At 46.3% G+C, this 24,081-nt stretch overlaps 1 protein-coding gene across 3 annotated transcripts in view; it reads right to left on the minus strand.

Annotated features, from left to right (window-relative positions):
- Positions 1-11,787, minus strand: part of ST7 (suppression of tumorigenicity 7) — a 129,465-nt gene extending 117,678 nt beyond the window's left edge. For 2 of the 3 annotated variants that reach the window (XM_044277003.1, XM_044277002.1), the window contains exon 1: positions 11,590-11,787. In XM_044277003.1, the coding sequence (XP_044132938.1) occupies positions 11,590-11,740 (151 nt within the window). In that variant the 5' untranslated portion in view covers positions 11,741-11,787. The remainder of the gene's footprint in view (positions 1-11,589) is intronic. The other variant, XM_044277004.1, reaches the window with a different exon arrangement.
- Between the last annotated feature and the right edge of the window lie 12,294 nt (positions 11,788-24,081).

The raw sequence follows: 24,081 nt of genomic DNA on the forward strand, positions 1-24,081 counted from the left end.
CTTCTGCCCCCTGGTGTTTTAAGTAGGCCACAGCTGTTACCTTGTCAGAGAATATTTTTAGATGTTTTCCTGACAATAGTTCTTGGGATACTTTTAGAGTCTTCCAGACAGCTCTCAACTGTCGGTAGTTTGATAATCTTTGTCTTATCTCGTTTGACCACCTTTCTTGGTAGTTTGAGGAGGCTACCTTTGCTCCCCATCCCATACCGCTTGCATCTGTGATGATCTGGACGTCTGGATTTCTCAACCAGGTTACGCCCCTCGACAGATTCTACTTTTCCGTCCACCAGTTTAAATCTGATTTTACGCGAAGGGGGATAGCTATCTTTTTCTCTAGGGAAAACAGTTTTCTGTCCCGCTTCCATAATAGCCATGATTGAATTATCCTGGTATGGGCCTGGCACCATGCCACTACGGTGATGCATGAGGTCATCATTCCCAGAAGGCTCATGGCACTCCTGATAGAACACAGAGTTTGGGATTGGAAACTCTTTATCTTTCCCCTCAATGATACCAACTTTTCTTGTGGTAGAGATGACATCTGGGTAATTGAATTTAGCATCACCCCTAGGAATTTCATTTGAGTAGATGGTGCTAGACAAGATTTTTTCCGATTTATTAACCAGCCTAAATCTGCGAATTTGTGAATCAGGTAATCCGTTGCCTATAAGGAAGTAGTCTAGGTATGGAATTTTTTTTAATACTTCTGTCCTGAGAGGGTAGATCATTTCCACCACCAGTTTTGTGAAGACCCTTGGGGCGGACGATATCCTGAAGGGTAGAGCAGTGAACTAAAAATGATTTAGCACACCGGTGCTGTCTATTAATGCAAATCTGAGGTATTTGTATTTGTGTATGGGGACGTGGTGATAGGCGTCCTTTAGATCTATGGACGCCAAGAAAGCTCCTTTTTGATTAAAGGGATAATGGAAGAAAAAGACTCCATTTAGAATTTTCTGTAGGTAATGGCTTTGTTTAACCCTTTTAGATTTATAATGGTACGGAAAGACCCATCTGGTTTTTGGACTAGAAAAAGGTTTGAATAATAACCTTTTCCCTTTTCTAGTTCAGGGACTTCTGTTACCACTTTTTAGTCTATTAAATCTAAGATTCCCTGCCAAATTTTTCCTAACACGCTTTGGCTGTGTGAGGTTATCTGGAATATTTTTGGAGGAGTTGAGGAGAATTCTATCCTGTAACCTTTTTCTATGATGTCCAAGGCCCAGGGGTTCCGGGTCATGGATTTCCACTGGGATAGAAAACTTCTCAACCTTCCCCCAACTTTGGCATCATTGTTTAACGGATTGTTTATTTTGGGGATTGAGGAGAAAACCCCTGCCCTTACCCCCTTTTGATAGCTCCACCTCACCGATTTTCCTTTGACCCTGTAGGATCTAGACTGAGGGTTAAAAGGCACAAAAGGGCTACTTTTTATCAGACTCTATTCTCGAAAAAGCAGCTAAGACCGGACCGAAAAATATACTCTCCAGAAAAAGCAATAGAGCATAACTTAGCTTTAGATGTTCTATCCCCCCCCCCCCCCCAGGCCTTTATCCACAAGGCTCTTCTCTCTGAATTAGAGAGTCGCATCTTTTGCTCAGATCAGACCCCCATTGCTCAGATCAGACCCCCATTGCTCAGATCAGGACCTCCCCCTGCTCTGATCAGACCCACATTGCCCAGATCAGGACCTCCACAGTGGCCGCCCCTTTAACAGTAACCGCCCCTTTAACAGTGGCTTTCACACTTAGCGCCCCTTTAACAGAGACTTTCACAGTGACCCCCCCTTTACCTGTAACCGCCCCTTTAACAGTGACCTCCACTGTGCCCACCCCTTTAAGCAGCAAAGAAAAATGGCTGGGTTGTTATGGAAACCTGGAGTAAAACTGTGTTTATAGCAGTTGGGATTTGAAGAGAAAGACTTGCAGGCTTGTATTGGCTAATGTGGGTCATTTTTTGGGAATATCTTAGGAACGGTACGTCCTAGAGAGCCGAGACCCTAAAATATATAATTTTATATATATATATAAAAAAGAAACCACTGGCGGCACCACCCTCAGATAGTACAGGGAAAAGACGGGTGCAAAGTCCAAGTATGGTAACAGGTGCTTACCCACATATATATATAAAAATTGGACTGCACTCCAAGCGTATCTTCTCAAAAGAAGTGTTTAATCACCCATATGATGGCTTTTGGCTGGTGGACGTTTATAATGGACACAGGGGTGTGGAAATCGCATCACCCGATGCCCAGGACATGCAGTTCCAGGCGCCAGGCAGGTAGTTTGTTCAGTAGCTTAGCCCTGCGGCGGGCAAGTAGCAGGGCTGAGATGGCTTTGTTCATCAGAGCATCACGCAGTGGATCGGCGACGAGCTGGGCGTGGAGAGGCGTTCCTATGGTGATGGGGACGCTTGAAGTTAAAATATACCATCGGATTGGAGAAAACTCTGATCCGATGGTATATTCTAAACCCAAGGTGTTCCCATGGTGATGGGGACGCACCTCTGACAGGGCGCTGCCATCCGCGGCACCTGAGGGGTTAATTGCGCGGACGGCAGCTCCCTGGTTTCTGGTCAGTCTAGTAAGGTCACAGCTCGATATACGTCCCTATGATGGAAAAACAAAGCGTATGACTTTACAGAGACACGGACTATGATAACATTCACCAGCAGAACCCTCTCTAAATACCCAGGTTAAATACTGCTGAGCTCCATAATCTCCAACAGCAGCGGTCTCCTAAAATAAATAAGGAAAACCACATCCAATATTATCCTCTCATCTCCAGCGAGCAATCAGGCTAAATGGCTGCAGCAGGCCTCAGACAATGAAACACGGCCAAAGCTTGTCACCCTGCTAGGAGAATATCCTAGTAATGAAAGGAACCGCTCACAATGTGCTCTGTCCTCCAGAGAGTCAACATCTAACTGTGAGCTAAAGAAAGGACATGGCATGGTAAATGTGTATAAAGTTGTATTCTTCACTACAACAAAACAGGACGTACACTATAGACGGGAGATAAAATCGCTCAGGCACTGGTTAAAAGGGTTGTCCTATTTGTACATTTATTGTATTCCGTGTCATAAATGTCCAAATAGGACAACCCCTTTAACCAGTGCCTGAGCGATTTTATCTCCTGTCTATAGTGACACGGAATGCAATAAATGTCCGATTGTGGGATCCAGAGGGGAGACTGGCACCTACTGTATCTTGAGAAGAGGCCACTATAACTGGACAGATGGCCACCATGCACACTATGAGAGTTCCGTAAATAGGCAAGCATGCTTACACAGCTATTTTCGGAACTCCCACAGAAAAGAATGGAGGTGAGACCGTCACCGAATGGACATTCGTGGCATCTGTTCCAAACATACGGATAGGAATATCTCTTTAACCACTTCACATCCGGGCCATTTCCCCCTTCCTGACAGAGCCTAATTAAGAAAATCTGACATGTGTCACTTTATGTGGTAATAACTTTGGAATACTTTTACTTATCCAAGCCATTCTGAGATTGTTTTCTCGTGACACATTGTACTTCATGACACTGGTAAATTTGAGTCGATATATTTCACCTTTATTTATAAAATAATCCAAAATTTACCCAAAATGTGCAATTTTCAAAATTTCTGTTTCTCTACTTTTAAGGGTCCATTCACACGTCCGTAAGTGTTCTGCGGATCCACAAAACACGGACACTGGCAATGTGCATTCCGCAATTTGCAGACCGCACATTGGCGGCACTATAATAGAAAATGCCTAATCTTGTCCGCAATTCAATTTTTTTGCGGAAACTGAAGCACGGATGCGGAAGTGCGGATCCGCATATGTGGATGCGGATCCGCAAATGCGGATGCGTACAGCACATTCCAGCCCCATTGAAAATGAATGGGTCTGCACCCGTTCCGCAAAATTGCGGAACGGATGCGGACACATTTTGCGGACGTGTGAATGGACACTAAAAAAGAAAGTGACACCTCATAAAATATTTAATACTTAACATTCCTCATATGTCTAATTTATGTTTACATAATTTTGGAAATGTCATTAAAAGGCTTAGAATTTTAGAAGCAATTCTTAAAACCTTTAAGAAAATTTCCCAAACCCCCTTTTTAAGGACCAGTTCAGGTCTGAAGTCACTTTGTGGGGCTTGCATATTAGAAACCACCCATGAATCACCCCTCAAGTTACTCAAAACTGATTTTACAAACTTTGTTACCCCTTTAGGTGTTCCACAAGAATTAAAGGAAAATGGAGATGACATTTCTAAATTTCACTTTTTTGGAAGATTTTCCATTTTAATCCATTTTTTTCTTTAACACATCGAGGGTTAACAGCCAAACAAAACTCAATATTTATTACCCCGATTCTGCAGTTTACAGAAAAAGCCCATATGTGGTCGTAAACTGCTGTAAAGGCACAAGGCAGAGCGCTGAAGAAAAGGAACGCCATATGGTTTTTGGAAGGCAGATTTTGCTGGACTGGTTTTTAGATGCGATGTCCCATTTGAAGCCCCCCTGATGCACACTTACAGTAGAAACTCCCAAAAAGTGACCCCATTTTGGAAACTAGGGGATAAGGTGCCAGTTTTATTGGTACCATTTTTTGGGTACATATGATTTTTTGATCATTCATTATTATACTTTATGGGGCAAGGAGACAAAAATTTTTTGTTAATTTTGGCACAGTTTTTATTTATTTTTACAGTGTTCACCTGAGGGATTAGGTTAGGGCTGCAACGATTAATCAACTTTATCGAATAACCGCCGATTCGTTGCTATGCAGGCGGGTGGTTTACTTTAAATCACTGCATCTTTATTTTACCTTACAATGAAGCTCCAGTAACAGGCAGAGCGGACGGCGGCGTAACGTCACTTACTCACGTGACGCGCCTGCTCCGCCTCCTTCATTCATAAAGTGGGCGGAGCAGGTCCATCACGTGAGAGACGTTACGCCGCCGCCCGCTCTGCCTGTTACCTGAGCTTCATTGTAAGGTAATAAAGATGCGTTGACGCCGAGTAAAAGTTACTGCCGGAATAGTCTGCTGTGAGCAGCGGGGCCGGGGCTGTAATGGTAGGGGGATCTGTGCATGGCACCGTTATTGGGGAGGGGGATCTGTGTATGGCACTGTTATTGGGGAGGGGGATCTGTGCATGGCACAGTTATTGGGGAGGGGGATCTGTGCATGGCACATATAGCATAAGATTCTATATAGTGTCATCCACAGATCCCCCCTCCCCATAACAGTGCCAGACACAGATCCCCTCCATAACAGTGTCATCCACAATTTGTTTTAATATGGCCATTGAACATCATTTTTCAAACCTCTTTGTTTTGTAATTTTGGTGTTTTTTCCCGATTAATCGATTAAATTATCGACAACTAATCGATTATTCAAATAATCGTTAGCTGCAGCCCTAGATTAGGTCATGTGATATTTTTATAGAGCAGATCATTACGGACGTGGCAATGCCTAATATATCTACTTTTTCCTATTTAAATTTTACACAATAAAAGCATTTTGAAACAAACAAATGATGTTTTAGTGTCTCTATAGTCTGAGAGCCATAGCTTTTATTTATTTTTTTAACGATTGTCTTAGTTAGGGATCTCATTTTTTGCGGGATGAGGCGACGGTTTGATTGCTACTATTTTGGGGGGCATACGCCTTTTTGTTCGCTTGGTGTTGCACTTTATGTGATGTTAGATGACCAAAAATTATTTGGGCGTCATTTATTAAAGCTTGTCTGATGCAAAAATAGTAGAGACTATTTTTCACACCATGTAAAACACATGGACAGGATGGGGGCCGGCAATTTTGCTATTTTTTCTCTTGGAAAGAGGTGAAAAAGTAGATTAAAAACCACAGCATCCAGGGGCCTGCCCTATATGCACCAAATTTAGTTGCGAGTCTCGCCATAAATTAGCTGTATACTATGGCAGTGCAGGGGCGTAAAAAGCCGCCTTGTGCTCCTTTCAGGGTTGCAGATCATCATCTACCATGCAGACCTACAACTTCAGAGAAGACATCAACCTCAAGAGGAAGTCCAGCTGCAACCACAAACCGTCAACAAGCCTAAGAGAGGACAGTGCACAAGATTAGACTTCACTCGTGTCACACTATGGCACCACGCCTGGTGAAGAATGAAGAGGCCGCAGCAGCTCCAGCCAGCTGATCAGTGGGCTCCTGGCCCTACAGACTCCATACTGAAGGCCTACACTGAAGATACACAGGGAACCTGTGCACCATAAAGGAGCGCCAGGCATGCTGACATCAGTGGTCAACATAGATAATATTTAAAGGGGTTGTTACAAAAAATATTCAACATTTTCTAAACCAGCACCTGGATGATCTGAATACTTTTGTAATTGCATGTACGGTAATTAAAGATTTAGTATATTCACTGAAATCTGTAAAGCACCACCTGCCCTTTTTCTAAATTCTCTGTCTGGCTCACTGAGGATGACGCACATGTGCAGTTCCATTCTTTAAAGGGGTTGTCCGGGTTCAGAGCTGAACCCGGACATACCCTTATTTTCACCCCGGCAGCCCCCCTGAGCCTGACATCGGAGCATCTCATGCTCCAATGTGCTCCCGTGCCAAGCGCTAAACCGCGCAGGGCACGGGCTCTTTTGTTTTCAATAACACACTGCCGGGCGGTAACTTTCTGAGAGGCGGGCTTGGGCAGAGCTAAATCCCGCCCATCAGTGCCGGTGACGTCACCGGGCTTCCTGGCAGCCCCATGGAGAGCCCCGGTACGTCACTGGAACTCCTAAAAATGCCTTTGCCCTGTGCAATTTAGCGCAGGGCAAAGGAGAGCATCGGAGCATGAACTGCTCCGATGCTCCTGTCAGGGGGGGCTGCCAGGGTGAAAATGGAGGGATGTCCGGGTTCAACCCCTTTAAGTGCTACCAGCTGCAGCAGAAAGGACACACCCCCTGAGAAAGTGCATGCCCCCGAGCTGCCAGCTTGCCATAGATCTAGCAAGGTAATTGCAGCAATGAATGGGGAGATCTCTGGTTCCATGTAAGGTACAGGGCTGGTTCTAGGTTTGTTAGGAAGCCTGGTATGTACTATAGGATGGCCGATTTCCATTTGTATTACTTTTGGGATAACCCCTTTAAGCAGGTGAACAGAGAGCGAGAAAGGGTAAGGCATAATGGTGGCGGTCATAGGTTACATGCATCCGTGCTGTATTACAGAGATAAGTTCCTCTGGTAGAAATGCTTCTAAGGGAAGTAATGGGGCGTCCATCAGAAAGGGACATCATTTCTTTCTGTCCAAATTGATCAGAAAGCCATCTACATGCAGTTAGGGGCATATGGAAAAGCAGCAGGACCCCACAGACTTCCATGGTTATGGGCTGCACAGAACTGTGTATATTGCAGCCTGACGGATACCAGCAGCTCCAGCTATATTTAGCCTCTACGGCCACAGAACATACAGAAAGCATTGCCTAATGGCCAGACATATACATTACCCGCGAAAACCTATCCATGACGGATCACGTACAGCACCTCTGAACCCACAGACGCCAAATGCACAACACACTTAGGGTCCATTCACACGTCCTGTTTTTTTTCATCCTGAAAAACGGTCAGTTTTTTGCGGATCCGTTGTTCCTGAAAATGTTTCCGTATGTCATCCGTATGTCATCCGTTTTTTGCGGATCCGCAAAAAACGGGAACATGTATACATTTCAATAATCAAATAAAGTTGTTTGGATTTCTTTGAAAAAAATAAAAATAAAAAAAAATAAAAAAAATTTGTTATGTGTTTCCAGGAACGGAATCCGCAAAAAACGGATGACATACGGAATGACATCCGAATGTCATCAGTTTTTTGCGGATCCATTGACTTTGTATTGTACCAGGATCCGATTTTTCAGGACAAGAATAGGACATGTTTTATATTTAAACAGACATGCGGAACGGAACAACGGAAACGGACAGCACACATTGTGCTGTCCGATTTTTTCCAGGACCCATTGAAAATGAATGGGTCCAGATCTGGTCCTGATCTGTTCCTGAAAAAACGGAACAGATCAGGAAAGAAAAAACGGACGTGTGAATGGACCCTAAATATTCTAAGACTTCTGTATTTTTATTTCATTTAGGGCTGGGCGATTATCAGTGTCGTTTGATTATTCATTTTAGTTTTTTCCTGGAAATAACTACAGTTCAACAGAAAAAAATAATTTTGGGACACATAAATGTACCTATTGGTGTACATTTATCTTATTGCTTACCCTTTTTTTGGCGAGCGGTAATGGAAAAAAAAAAAAAAAAAAAAAAAAAAAAAAAACACGATTCCACTATTGTTTTTTGCACTTTACGACGTTCATTGCTCAACATAACTGGCACGTTTTACTTTTATTGAATATGTTGGTATATTTATGGCGACAATGTTTTTGGGTACATGGGACTTACTGATTAGTTGTTTTTTTGGGTAGGGGGTAGTAACAATTCCATTATCACTGTGATTTTTGTATCGTTTACGGGGTGGTGCAAATAACATGTTAATATTATTAGGCCTATTGCACACGACCGTATGGCTTTTTCAGTATTTTGCAGTCTGCAAAAAATACGGATGACGTCCGGGTGAATTCCGTTTTTTGCGGAACAGAACAGCTGGTCCCTGATAGAACAGTACTATCCTTGTCTGTTATGCGGACAATAATAGGACATGTTCTATCTTTGAACAGAACGGAAATACGTAAACGGAAGGCATACGAAGTACCTTCTGTTTTTTTGCGGATCCATTGAAATGAATGGTTCCGTATACAGAACGCAAAAAACGGAACGTAATTGGAAATATAAACGTTCGTGTGTGCCCCGCGGCGGTGCTGTGGCCCGCAAATTGCGAGCAGCAATGCATTAACACTGACTGTGGGGCAGCCGCAGTGGATCGTGGACCCATTCACTTTAATGGGTCTGCGATTCCCCCGTTCCGCAAAAAGATAGGACATGTTCTCTCTTTTTGTGGAGCGGAAGTACAGGACGAAACCCCACGGAAGCTCTCCGTAGTGAATGGGTCTGCATCCGTGATGCGGAATGCCCACGGAACAGCGCCTGTGTATTGCGGATCCGCAAATGCGGTCGGCAATAGGCAGCACACCTACAGCAAATGGAGACTGCCCAGCTTCGTCACGCTGTGGTGGAGAGCCCTGTCACCAGTATGTCAATCTTCTGGTCATAAAACATGTACTTCGTTTGGTCCTTCTAAACGTTCCAACGCGATTCGTTGGACATCAGTCCAGCTCATCAGGGCCTGTGACCGCACACCCAAGCTCAAGCCCACCTCTTGTCACTGGCTTACAATACAATCATCAAATGCAGAAGGGAAAACGAATCCCAGTAGAGTAATACATGGGGGGCAAAGATAAGTACTGAGACTTATGTAATTTATTGCATCGGTCCACACGGATGCAGCTGTATTCTGGCCTTCCTAGGCCAACAACATGATGTTTATCGTTCTCGTGGCCTATGTGCAGCTCAGTCCCATCCAAGTGAATGGGCCTGGGCTGCAATACCAATCAGAGCCACTATACAATGTACGGCGCTGTGCTTGGTATGCTGTGAGGAGGCTGCAGCCCTCACCAAAGTGCAGCAGCTGATCGGTAGGGTTCCAACAACTAGCATCACCACCTTTCAGATACTGATGACCTATCCTGAGGATAGACCATCGATATTCTATTCCTAGAAAACCCATTTAAAAGCACCCCCCCACCCCAAATATGAACTGATGACTCACAGTCCCACAACTGCAAATACCAGTGTTGCATTTCCCTGCAGTGCCTCCTCAGGTCAAACAATGCATTACACAGCTCCGGTTGAAATCAATGTCCATGTAATAGACTGATGTGGTGGGTCATAAAGATGCTTTTTTCTCCCTGTCTAACCTGTGAAGCACCATCTTAAGACCCCTGTAAACATGCAACAGCTGATACTGCACCTCCTGAATACCCTCAAGCGCCCTTTTGGGGGGTGCTTATTCACTAGAAGGTGCCCGCACACAGTTTTACTGAGAAAAGCACAGGTTTTGAGAGGTTTGTTGCAGGGCTTGTACAGGTGAAATACTGTGTACACGGTTTCAACGTGTATTATCTGTACAGGCTAAACGTCCAAAACCAAAAATGGGAGCTTATCACTAGCACAGACCACCTTGAAGTGAATGTCCACTTGTCTTCAGGGTCATCGTACAGAGGGGAGTTATTGTCTTGTATGTCTCCAGCCAGGCCCCTCTGCTCAGTTAGGTGAAAAAAGTGGCTAAAGTTGACCATGCACGTTATAAAAGTAGGCCCAAATGAATTTTTATGGACATTTCGGCCATAAAACCCAAATGATGGCAGGCTCATGGTAGCTGAAAACGTGATCCATCTGGGTGTAAAATCGCTGTAGGCTAATTTCACGTGAGCCTGTTCGGTCTGGGAAATACGCTCAGTGTTTAGCCACATTTCCCGAACTGAACACTGGACCCCTGACCCAAACTCACAGCATCATAAAGATCCGAGATATCACGAGCTCCTGTCTGCTATAGCGTATTATACAATGTCGTCAGTGCAGTAGACCCAATGGTCAGACAGGAACTCGCAGCATCAGAAGTGGAGATGAGGAGCAGCGTTTAGTCCGGGAAACCCAGGAGTGTTTTTCCTGTATCGAACATGCTCATCTGAAATTAGCCATAGTGGCATGTGGCCAAATCCCAAGAGCCACGGAGCCAACACACCTGGAAATTCACTTCTGCCCGTACACTGATCTCAGAGTTTTATACGCCATGTTGGCTACTTGAGGTTCTTCAGAATATAGCGCTGAACTGGTCATGGGACCATTTTGGCCACCACAAGTGTATGGCATGTCTGACCAACAGGTGGTCAAGTTGCACATTCAGAAGACCCTTGAGGAGCCTTCGTGGTGTATGGCGGTGCAGAAAACGTTTCATAGATGTCCGCCTATGAAGCAGGAGTGAATTTCCAGATGGAGTTTCTTCATGGTTCCTGGGATTTGTCCGCACCCCGCTATAGCGCTATTCATCAAGGTAAAGACCCCAGTATAATCGCACTTAAACCGCATACATTCATAAGGCCGTCCCGCCACTACTGACACCGTAGAGGCAGGGTCTGGTCACAAGTCATTTCCAAATCAGAAAGTGGGGGTGAACCCCTGTGGAAGCATCTAGAAGCTGTGGGACACCCCTGTGTCAGTGACTTGTCTTCTATGGAGGAATGAATCATATGCATGAAGTCACACTCATTACCACAACTGACGTCACGCCCTATTATTACAGGCCAATGACGTCACAGAAGAGCCAAAATACCGCGCATCAGAAAGCTAGTGACTTAGAGTCCCACACAGCAGCCGGCACGGTCGGCGCTAGGACCCAGCAGATTCTTCGCCGCCATCCATTGAAAACTCCATAAGAAAACAACATAAAGTACAAGAAAGAAAGAAAAGTGCCCGCGCAGCGGAGCGGTGCCCTGTGTGCCCGTCTCCTCCGGCGCCCGCCGTGCCCTGCACTTCCACAAGTAGCTGCAGAAAGTTCCGCCTGCCTCCTGGGCGCAGAGAACGTGGCAGCAGTGCCCCCCTCCTACCTGTGCTCAGATTGTCATTGATCTTCAGCGGGACCCTCAGGATGTAGACCAGGAAGAGCATGAAGAAGAACCACACCGTCCACAGATACGTCCACGACCACACCATGCACGACTTCAGCTGCTCCAGGAAGCCTGTCGCAGCTTCAGCCATATTTTATTGTGTGCTGCCCCAAGCCCTGCCTGTGTGTGCGGCCCACACTGCAGCCAATCCCAGAGAAAGGTGCTTCCCTCCCCCTCAGCTACCACAGGCGGCTGACAGGTCCCACAACCCCAGCCGAGTGCAGCGGGCACCTAGCAGTGCAGAGCCACCCTGGCCTTACTTTGTGTGTGTATGTGTATGTCTGCACAATGTGTATTCTGTCTGCACAATGTTGTGTACCAGGCAGGGTCAGACCGGCCATACACCCTACAGGGAAATTTCCCGGTGGCCCGATGCCCAGGGGGCCACTCAAGCCCTCTTGTACATAATGACGGCCGCAGGTGCCCGCCTGTACTCAACTGTCTTACTACCCTCATGGTGGTGATACAGTCAAATACTGTGGTTGGGGTGGCAGTATTCTGCGCTGCACTACAGTATTGCCAGCCCCGCCTAGGGTTGGGCTATATCAAAAATATTCCCACGATAATGATATTAAGAAATTTATCGCGATCACGATATATATCGCGATAAATACCCATTTAGCAGGAAAAAAAAACACTTGGGGCCAAAAGGAGACATTATACTGTATGGGGGCAGCCACAAGGAGACGTTACACTGTATGGGGCAGCCACAAGGAGACGTTATACTGTATGGGGCAGCCACAAGGAGACATTATACTGTATGGGGCAGCCACAAGGAGACGTTACACTGTATGGGGCAGCCACAAGGAGACATTATACTGTATGGGGCAGCCACAAGGAGACGTTACACTGTATGGGGCAGCCACAAGGAGACATTATACTGTATGGGGCAGCCACAAGGAGACGTTATACTGTATGGGGCAGCCACAAGGAGACATTATACTGTATGGGGCAGCCACAAGGAGATGTTATACTGTATAGGGCCGGCCACAAGGAGACGTTACACTGTATGGGGCAGCCACAAGGAGACGTTACACTGTATGGGGGCAGCCACAAGGAGACGTTATACTGTATGGGGGCAGCCACAAGGAGACGTTACACTGTATGGGGTAGCCACAAGGAGACGTTACACTGTATGGGGCATCCACAAGGAGACGTTACACTGTATGGGGCAGCCACAAGGAGACGTTACACTGTATGGGGTAGCCACAAGGAGACGTTACACTGTATGGGGTAGCCACAAGGAGACGTTTCACTGTATGGGGCATCCACAAGGAGATGTTACACTGTATGGGGCAGCCACAAGGAGACGTTACACTGTATGGGGTAGCCACAAGGAGACGTTACACTGTATGGGGGCAGCCACAAGGAGACGTTACACTGTATGGGGCAGCCACAAGGAGACGTTACACTGTATGGGGGCAGCCACAAGGAGACGTTACACTGTATGGGGCAGCCACAGGGAGATGTTACACTGTATGGGGCAGCCACAAGGAGACGTTACACTGTATGGGGCAGCCACAAGGAGACGTTATACTGTATGCGGGCAGCCACAAGGAGACGTTACACTGTATGGGGCATCCACAAGGAGATGTTACACTGTATGGGGCAGCCACAAGGAGACGTTACACTGTATGGGGTAGCCACAAGGAGACGTTACACTGTATGGGGCAGCCACAAGGAGACGTTACACTGTATGGGGCAGCCACAAGGAGACGTTACACTGTATGGGGCAGCCACAAGGAGACGTTGCACTGTATGGGGGTAGCCACAAGGAGACGTTACACTGTATGGGGCAGCCACAAGGAGACGTTATACTGTATGGGGCAGCCACAAGGAGACGTTACACTGTATGGGGCAGCCACAAGGAGACGTTGCACTGTATGGGGCAGCCACAAGGAGACGTTTTAATGTATGTGGCGGTGGGCCACAAGAATACGTTATACTGTATGGGGCGGTGGGCCACAAGAAGACATTATACTGTATGGGGCGGTGGGCCACAAGGAGACGTTGTACTGTATGGGGCGGTGGGCCACAAGGAGACATAATACTGTATGGGTAAGATTTAGTGGATAGCTCACCTCCCTTCTCAGTATGGTAAGGGTGCTCTAGTCGAGGGACTGCTCACTCAATCAGTCCAATGGTATGGAAAAATGAGTAAAGAGACGACTGGCACTCGCTATATGGTACACATCAAACGTCTAGTTTATTAACTGCCTCCTCAGCAATGGAGTGATGACAGCAACACATAAAATTTAACAACTTATATATTAAAAGTATACAATCAAATCCCCTCTAAAAATTATAAAAATTCTCTAGTTGTATAGACATAAAAACAGGGCCTCCTAAGAAAAATAATTAATATTAATGACGATACATGTGAATTGTTCCTGTTAAGGATAGTAGCTGTTAAATGGCATAGATCGTCAAGCCTGTTAGTCTCCTATTCAATATCCACAGTCTATGTGTTCAATTGTTCCGGATCCAACAAGGGCAAACACTAGTTGGAAAGTCTATAGATATGCCGCTGGAGGATATCACTCCTCTGGATGTAACACTTACTACAGCAGTCCTTTGGCCCGTTGGAATCCCGGCCTTAATATACAATCTGTTAGGGGTAGATATTGCTTACCCTCCGATCGATGTTATAGACAGTCCGGTTTGTCCTGCTCGCTGCGTCATTCACTTCCAGCGTCCTGGGCGAATTTGCAGCCACCGAACTAATCACTTACTACACCGCTCACTCTCGGCGTCCTCGCTCTCTGGTAATGGACACGTGGTACCTCAGAGATATCACAGGATTTGGCAATTCCTTTCCGATAGTTCTGTGAGAAGCTGGCTATTAAATGTGCCCTTCGGTCAGTTCCGTAGACTAAAACGGAATTGCACCGAAGAGGCCCAGTTTGAAGTGGAAGCCTTACACCTAAGAGATAAATTCCTGGCCAAACAATATCCGAGTAATATATTAGAAGGGTCATTGGAAAAGGTGAGGAAGTTACCGAGGAGTTCACTACTGACTGCAAAAACAGCAGAACAAAATGAAATAGATCCCCAATTTAGAATTATTCTTCCCTACATTTCACAAAGGAAGAAAGTGGAAGAAATCATTAAACGACATTGGCATCACCTTCTGCAAGACAAAATAATAGGTAGGCTTATACCTCCAAGGCCACAAATAATATATACAAGAGCAGCCAACCTAGGGATAAAAGTAGCCCCTTCGGTCAAGATGAAAAAGGTAAAAATAACAAATACTGGAAGATTAACCAACTTGCAAGGTTTTTACAAATGTGGCCAGTGTATTTGTTGCAAAACCACTAAAATCCCAAGAAATACCAAGAGGGTATCTTCCACACAGAATATTTTTGTGTGGGAGATAGAACAGTTCCTCACATGTAACTCTGCTAGTGTAATCTATCTGGCTCAATGCCCGTGTTCGAGACAGTACATCGGTCGGACGAAGAGAGCCTTGAGAGTGAGGATATCTGAACATATCTCTAATATCAAGAAGGGATATGAGAAGCACTCACTCTCAAGGCACTTTAAAGAAGTCCACGGACAAGACCCTTCAGGCTTGTCTTTTGTGGCGTTAGAAAAAATAGACAGGCATTGGAGGGGGGGAAACCACATTGAACGGATGTCTAGGGCAGAATCCAAGCAAATTTACAATTTTGGAAGCCTGATACCAGCTGGACTTAATGCGGAATTGGAAATTTTTGGTTTCCTGTAGAATGGGTGGTGTGCCCCTCAGTCAATTGGGGATCGCATTTTGGCCGTTCATCGGTGGTGTGATCCCCTCTTGTGGATGGGCCCACTTCCCCTTTTCTCCATTTCCTTTACCATCCATTAAGTCCACACTATATTATAGAATATACAGGACGATGTCCCTTCATACACCTAAGTTTTATGAACTACTACCTTGTCTTAATACATATGTATGTGTACATTTTAGACTTTGTATTTTTAATTCATCTTTTATTTTAGATTATTTTTACATTGTAATAACATTGTGTTTTGGGGTCATAAGGACTAATTAAGAAGTGGCGGTTGTAATGGAATACAAAACGCACATGCGTTTTTTAAAAACCGCACCAAAAACGCATGAAGAATATAGAAATAAAAGATTCCAGTCCAGACTTTGTGGATTGCCTGTGACAATATAAAAGGGGATGATGTCTGATCAGGGATATAGCTACTGAGGAAGAAGACGGAAGTCTTCGAAACGCGTTTAGCGTTATGTCCCTGTCCACAGCAAAATTCCGGATATGAAAATAGAGATTTAAAACATCTAAATCATCATTAACGATTGGAGCGCTCCACCTCTACATTGCACCGAAAGCACCTTCTCACAGAACTATCGGAAAGGAATTGCCAAATCCCGCGATATCTCTGAGGTACCACGTGTCCATTACCAGAGAGCGAGGACGCCGAGAGTGAGCAGTGTAGTAAGTGATTAGTTCGGTGGCTGCAAATTCGCCCAGGACGCTGGAAGTGAATGACGCAGCGAGCAGGACAAACCGGACTGTCTATAACATCGATCGGAGGGTAAGCAATATCTACCCCTAACAGATTGTATATTAAGGCCGGGATTCCAACGGGCCAAAGGACTGCTGTAGTAAGTGTTACATCCAGAGGAGTGATATCCTCCAGCGGCATATCTATAGACTTTCCAACTAGTGTTTGCCCTTGTTGGATCCGGAACAATTGAACACATAGACTGTGGATATTGAATAGGAGACTAACAGGCTTGACGATCTATGCCATTTAACAGCTACTATCCTTAACAGGAACAATTCACATGTATCGTCATTAATATTAATTATTTTTCTTAGGAGGCCCTGTTTTTATATGTCTATACAACTAGAGAATTTTTATTATTTTTAGAGGGGATTTGATTGTATACTTTTAATATATAAGTTGTTAAATTTTATGTGTTGCTGTCATCACTCCATTGCTGAGGAGGCAGTTAATAAACTAGACGTTTGATGTGTACCATATAGCGAGTGCCAGTCGTCTCTTTACTCATTTTTATAATACTGTATGGGGCGGTGTGTGGTAGTGTAGGGACGCCTCTTACGATCCATCTAACTGGGGTAAAATCCTATTCGGATAATTCGTGGAGGAAGTCTTCTTTGGGAGATGGAGGAAGTCTTCTTTGGGCTCCAAATGGGCTAGAAGTGACAACTGGTATGGGGGGGGGGGGGATCATTCTGTGGTGATGTCACTCTCCACCCCCAAAATAGCACTACACGAGGAAGCTGACTTCAAATATGAAGTTCTCCTACCCCTATAAATCACCCCCATGGACAGTGACTGCAGTCATTACCTGAAGGAGCAGTGACATAGCCAGGGGTTATGTTAGTAGTCAGTAGTGGGCTGTCGGTCAAAGGGCGACGCAGATGAAAACACCATCAATGTAAACCATCAGTCTACCGGAGCCCAGTACACACGATATATACACGTCATGTATGTACACAATGACGTCTCTATTTATATGCGTATCACATCACAGGTGGACACTGGAGTTAAGACACATGCGTTGGTGACACATATTAAAGAGGACCTTTCATGGGTCCAAAGAATATGAACTTAGTAGCAGCCTACATAGAGCGGCGCCCAGGGATCTAAGTGCACTTACTATTATTCCTGGGCGCCGCACCCCGCGTCCGCTGTGGCCCCCGGTAATTTCTCAACATTCGGTCCAAGGAGGAGGAGACGCCGGTGTCTCTTCTTCTCCCTGACAGCAGTACTGTCCAATCACAGCGCAGAGCCAGGGAGGTTTTTCTTTCTCACTGGCTCTGAGCTCTGCGCTGTGATTGGACAGCGCTGCTGTCAGGGAGAAGAAGAGACACTGGCGTCTCCTCCTCCTTGCACCGAATGTTGAGAAATTACCGGGGGCCACAGCGGGCGAACGGAACGGCGCCCAGGAATACTAGTAAGTGCACTTAGATCCCTGGGCGCTGCTCTATGTAGGCTGCTACTAAGTTCATATTCTTTGGACCCATGAAAGGTCCTCTTTAAAGTTTGTACAAAGTCTTGGTAAAGTTGCCATCACAGGTTTATATAAAGGGAAGAAAAGAAAAAAAAGAAGCCTGCTCGTCCCTGCAGCCAGGTTCAGCCCTCCGCGTGCTAGTAGTAATGCAGGAGGCAGAGGCCAGTGACCGGGGAACATGAGCAGGTGGAATCGGACATTTTAGAAGTAGGTCAGCACACATGCGACCACTCCTATGACGTCATTAAATACCGCGGTTTTTCGGAAACGGTGATATCGCCATATCCCAGTGTTTTATTATCGCGGTATATCGTGGATATCAGTATATCGCTCAACCCTAGCCCCACCTACTTTGGTTGTCCCCACCTACTAGTTTTGTCCAGTCTTCTATCAGTTTGAATTCACCTACAACATGGAGCCACTTTTAGTTTTTTTTCCAGGGCCAATTTAAGTTCCTAATCCGCCCCTAATGTGTACTTAGACCTGTTTCACACATCCATGGTCGGACATCTCAGGTATCCATTGACTTTAAAGTTTTTTTTGGAGATATTTATACTGATGACCCATTCTCATTATAGATCATTAGTATCTGATAGTAGGGGTCCAACACCCAGGACCCCCGCCGATCAGCTGTGAGAGGGCAGTGGTGCTCGCAGTAGCATCTTGGTCTTCTCCAGCTTTTCCTAGGCCAAGTGACAACACTGTGCTTGGTAAGCACGATAGGTCATCAGTAAAAATATATCAGAAAACCTTTTTAGGCCTCATGCACACGACCGTTGTGTGTTTTGCGGTCCGCAAATTGCGGATCCGCAAAACACGGATGGCGTCCGTGTGCATTCCACAATTTGCGGAACAGCGTGGACAGCAATTGATATAACTGCCTATTCTTGTCAGCAAAACGGACAGGAATAGGACAGGTTATATTTTTTTCGCGGACCACGGAACCGAGCAACGGATGCGGACAGTGTGCCAGCATGTAATATGTGTGTAGTAAATGTGTACGTAGCTGTGTCTGTATTTTTAGCATGCAGTATTTTCCCCTGAATGGGAGAAAAAGCTGTTGTTACACTGGGACGGTGTACAGACAGACATTGAAGAGGACACAGCGTTCTCACAAGCGCTGCAACTAGTGTTGATCGAGCATGCTCAGCCGAACACCAGTTCGGCTCAAGCATCTCGATGCTCGGCTGAATACCGCATGTGCTCGAGTCTCCTCCCCACACGTTTGTTGGCTGCTACGCAGCCAATAAACGTACGGGTAAGTACTGCCCTTCACTGTAATGCCATAGCCATGTTGGTTACTGGCAATACAGTAATTGGCTGGCCGGAACACGCCATCAGGTGCTATATATGTTGTGTGTGGCAGCAGCAATATAGATTTTTAGCGCAACCTGCGCTAAGTTGCTAAAACTTTACAGACCCAAAAGTCATTTTAAGGACTATTGTGTGTGGCAGCAGTATCCATTTTTAGTGCATCCTACGCTAAATTGTGTGCAAAAGTTAGGCCGCTGCAGACAGCGACATTATCTGTGCTACCTCTCCTGTGTAACGTGTGCGCATCCTAAAAATATCTGACATCCAGTGTACTTTTTCCATAGACGGTGTCCGCTACGGAGAGTGACATTACCTGGGGTACATCTCCTGTGTAAAGTGTGTGCATCCAAAAAATATCTGTGACATTCAGTGTACTTTTTCTGTAGACGATGTTCGCTGTGGACAGTGACATTACTTGGGTTACATCTCCTGTATAACATTTCCACATCCCAAATACCTGTGACATTCCCTGTAATTTTTTATTAGCCGCTGGTGACCTCAGCGACATTATCTGCGGTATTTCTCCTGTGTAACGTGTGCGCATCTCAAATACCTGCGACATCCAGTGTACTTTTTCCGTAGACGGTGTGCGCTACGGACAGTGACATTACCAGTGGTACCTCTCCTGTGTAACGTTTCCACATCCAAAATACCTGTGACATTCCCTGTAATTTTATATTAGCCGCTGCTGACATCAGGGAAGAATATATGAATATGAAGAAGGCGAGCAGTAAGGGACAGGGAAGTGGCCGTGATGCTGATGGTGCACGCAGAGGCGGTGGCCCTGGGCACGTTGAAACTGTGCCTGCTGCCAGTGCCCAAGAAAAACAATCATCCACGATACCTAGCTTTATGTCCCAGTTTGCAGGACACACCACCAGGTGGTCGGTTGGATTGCAGCAGATGCTTCCAGTCGGTTAAGCACCACCCTGTCTTCCACCAAGTCCAGTCTCAGTAGCCAAGAGTCTGGTCAACACAATCCTCACCCTGATCCTCCTTCCTCCCACCATGGAGAGTCTTGCCAAACAAGTGATCCCACACTCGGATATTCCGAGGAGCTCTTTTCAGCGCAGTTCCTTCATTTGGGCCTCTTGAGCCGCTTGAAGAGGGACATCAGATCTTGTGCCCTGATTCCCAAACAAGAAGATGACGGTGGGGAACGGCAATTAGTGTTCCACGAGGTGAATGATGATGATGAGACCCAGTTGCCAATAAGTCAACGGCAATTAGTGTCTCAAGAGGTTGAGGATGAGACACAGTTGTCAATAACTGAGGTTGTTGTTAGGTCAACAAGTCAGGAGGATGAGCAGAGTGAGGAAGAGGAGGTGGTGGACGATGAAGTCACTGACCCAACCTGAGAAGGTGGCAAGCCGAGCGAGGACAGCAGTACAGAGGGGGAGGGATCTGCAGCACCACAACAGGCTGGAAGAGGCAATGAGGTGGCAAAAGGGAGAAGGCAAGCCACACCAAACAGGCCCGCAACTGTTCCCCGGAGTACTCCCTTGCGGAAATCTCTCTTGCCTGATGTCGGCGGCTGTCCCTCGTTACGCAGTCCCCAGCCGCCTTACACCAGCATGTGTCCCATAACATCACCAGTGCCCTGACTAACGCAGTTACTGGGAAGGTCCACTTAACCACTGACACATGGACAAGTGCTTTCGGCCAGGGACGCTACATTTCCCTGTCGGCACACTGGGTGAATGTTGTGGAGGCCGGGAGAGAGTCGTACCCTGGGATGGCATAGGTGCTTCCGACGCCAAGGATTGCGGGCCCTAATTCCATCAGGGTTTCTGCCACCACCTAGGTTAGTGGCTTCAACCCCCACTTCTCCTCTTCCGCTTCCGCCTCAGAATTATCCTCTTGCAGCACCAGTCAGCCATCAGTCGGTAGCTGGAACAGTGTAGCACTGCAGTGGGGAAGCGTCAACAGGCCGTGCTTAAGCTAATCTGCTTAGGTGACAAACAGCACACTGCCGCAGAGCTGTGGCAGGGGATAAGAGATCAGACTGAGCTGTGGCTCTCGCCACTCAACCTAGATCCAGGCATGGTTGTGTCTGATAATGGCCATAACTTGGTGGCGGCTTTGGAGCTCGGCAAGCTCACACACGTCCCATGCCTAGCCCACGCGTTCAACTTAGTGGTTCAGCGGTTTCTCAAAACCTACCTTAATTTGCCTGAGCTACTGGTGAAGGTGCGCCGCGTGTGTGCCCATTTCCGCAAGTCATCGGCAGCTTCCGCCGGTCTGTCAAAGCTGCAGCAGCGCTTACAATTGCCAGCTCGCCGACTGTTGTGCGACGTGAGCACACGCTGGAACTCTGTGAAAACGCGCTGTTGGCCAGGCTTTGTGAGCAGCAGAGGGCAGTAGTGGTATACCAGATGCAACATGGTCGTCGCCTTTCCAGTCAGCTTCCGCTCTTCACAAGCGAGGAGTGGGCATGGATCTCTGACCTCTGTGAGGTTTTAAGAAACTTTGAGGAATCAACACAGGTGGTAAGCGACGATAACGCTATTATCAGCGTAACCATCCCACTTCTGTGTCTACTCAAACGCTCGCTGCTCACAATTAAGGCTGACTCTTTGCACGTGGAAAAAGGGAAAGACATTACAGAGGTTGATAGCCAGACCCCCCTCAGTTCGTCTTCTCAGCGCAAATTGGATGATGAGCAGGAGACGGTTGCCTCCGATACAGAGGGTAGTACCCATGGACATTTAATTCCATCTGTTCAGCGTGGGTGGATGAGGAGATTGAGAGTGATCCTCCTGATGATGACAGCGAAGTGTTGCCTGTTGGGACTCTAACACACATGGCTGACTTCATGTAAGGCCTCTTTCAGACGGGCGTTGCGGGAAAATGTGCGGGTGCGTTGCGGGAACACCCGCGATTTTTCTGCGCGAGTGCAAAACATTGTAATGCGTTTTGCACTAGCATGAGAAAAATCGTGCGTGTTTGGTACCCAAACCTGAACTTCTTCACAGAAGTTCGGTGTTCTGTAGATTGTATTATTTTCCCTTATAACATGGTTATAAAGGAAAATAATCGCATTCTGAATACAGAATGCATAGTAAAGAAGCGCTGGAGGGGTTAAATAAAAAATAATTTAACTCACCTTAGTCCACTTGCTCGCGTAGCCGGCATCTCCTTCTGTCTTCATCTTAGCTTTTTGTAGCAACAGGACCTGTGGTGACGTCACTCCGGTCATCACATGATCCATCACCATGGTAAAAGATCATGTGATGGATCATGTGATGACTGTGACGTCACCAAAGGTCCTTGTTGCTACACAAAGCTAAGATGAAGACAGAAGGAGATGCCGGGCTACGCGAGCAAGTGGATTAAGGTGAGTTAATTTATTTTTTAACCCCTCCAGCGCTTTTACTATGCATTCTGTATTCAGAATGCTATTATTTTCCCTTATAACCATGTTATAAGGGAAAATAATAATGATCGGGTCTCCATCCCAATCGTTTCCTAGCAACCGTGCGTGAAAATCGATTTTCACGCAACCCCATTCACTTCTATGGGGCCTGCGTTGCGTGAAAAACGCACAAAGAGGAGCATGCTGCTATATTTTCATGCAACGCACAAGTGATGCGTGAAAATCACCGCTCATGTGAACAGCCCTATAGAAATGAATGGGTCAGGATTCAGTGCGGGTGCAATGCGTTCACTTCACGAATTGCACCCGCGCGGAATACTCGCTCATGTGAATGGGGCCTTAGGCTGCCTTTCCCATGACCCACACATTTTGGACAACACCGATTACTGTTTTTTCACCCTTCTCGACCCCTGCTACAAAGAGAACTTCTCATCTCTCATTCCTGTGGTTGAGAGGACGAGCAAAATAGTGCAATACCAGAAGGTCCTTGTTGAAAAATTGCTCCAACATTTCCAGCTGACAACGCTGGAGGCAGAGTACGTAGTTCCTTGGCCAACTGAGTAGAGGAGATGAGGAGAACACACAGCAGTTCCAACAGAGGCAGGGCAACACTTTCCAAAGCCTGGGACAGTTTCATGACACCCCGCCAGCACCCTCACCCTGATGCGTGGCCTACTGTCACAAGGAGGTAAACATTTTGGAAGATGGTGAAGGAGTACGTAGCAGACCGTGTCAGCATCCTCACTGATCCCTCTGTGCCTTACAACTACTGGGTGTCCAAGCTGGACACGTGGGACAAACTGACGCTCTATGCCTTTGAGGTGCTGGCCTGCCCTGCCACCAGCGTTTTGTCAAGCGGCTATTTAGTGCTGCTGGGGGCATAATAACTGATAAGCGCATCCGCCTGTCAACTGAAAATGCTGCAGGCCCTTGCATATAATGTTTTAGAAAGCCAACTCACCTGCAGGCCCTCGCATATAATGTTTTAGAGGGACAGCTCACCAGCAGGCCCTCACCTACAATCTTTTAGAGGGTCAGCTCACCTGCAGGCCCTCGCATATAATGTTTTAGAGGGTCAGCTCACCAGTAGGACCTCATCTACAATCTTTTAGAGGGTCAGCTCACCTGCAGGCCCTCGCATATAATATTTTAGATGGTCAGCTCAGCAGCAGGCCCTCGCCTGTAATGTTTTAGAAGGTCACCAGCAGGCCCTTGCTCCTAATGTTTTTGAGGGTCACCAGCAGGCTATCAATCATAATTTTTCAAGGATGTATGATGCACTCCTTTATGTGTAATAAACGGTGTATTGGAAGAATGCCGATTCCTTGTAATTTTTGGCAGCTCTTTCACTTAGTGCATAGGCTTTATGAGTGTAGGAGTCCTACTACCTGAACAATTGTATCACAATGTGAATGAGGCCCTCCATTATGTGATATACAGGTTGTATCGGAGTGCCTCTTCCTTGTAATTTTTGGCAGCACTTTATATACAAGTAAATATACAGGAAAGAATGTTTGCTAACAATTTTTCCTCTCAAATTGATTTCCTCGTCGGTTCTGTGCATATTATTGTCAGTCTGTAAAAGTGGCATACTTCTCGGACAACATCGTTCCCAGCAGCGACCTGGGAGTCCAAGATGCAGCCAGACATCCTCCCCATGCTGTTTCCGAACCAGACACCCTCCTCTCTTCAGAGAAGGGGGTGCCTGGTTTAATGCTAGGGTTCTCCCATTGACTTCCATTGTGCTCTA

The sequence above is a fragment of the Bufo gargarizans genome, chromosome 2, assembly GCF_014858855.1.
Source record: "Bufo gargarizans isolate SCDJY-AF-19 chromosome 2, ASM1485885v1, whole genome shotgun sequence".
NCBI lineage: Eukaryota > Metazoa > Chordata > Amphibia > Anura > Bufonidae > Bufo > Bufo gargarizans.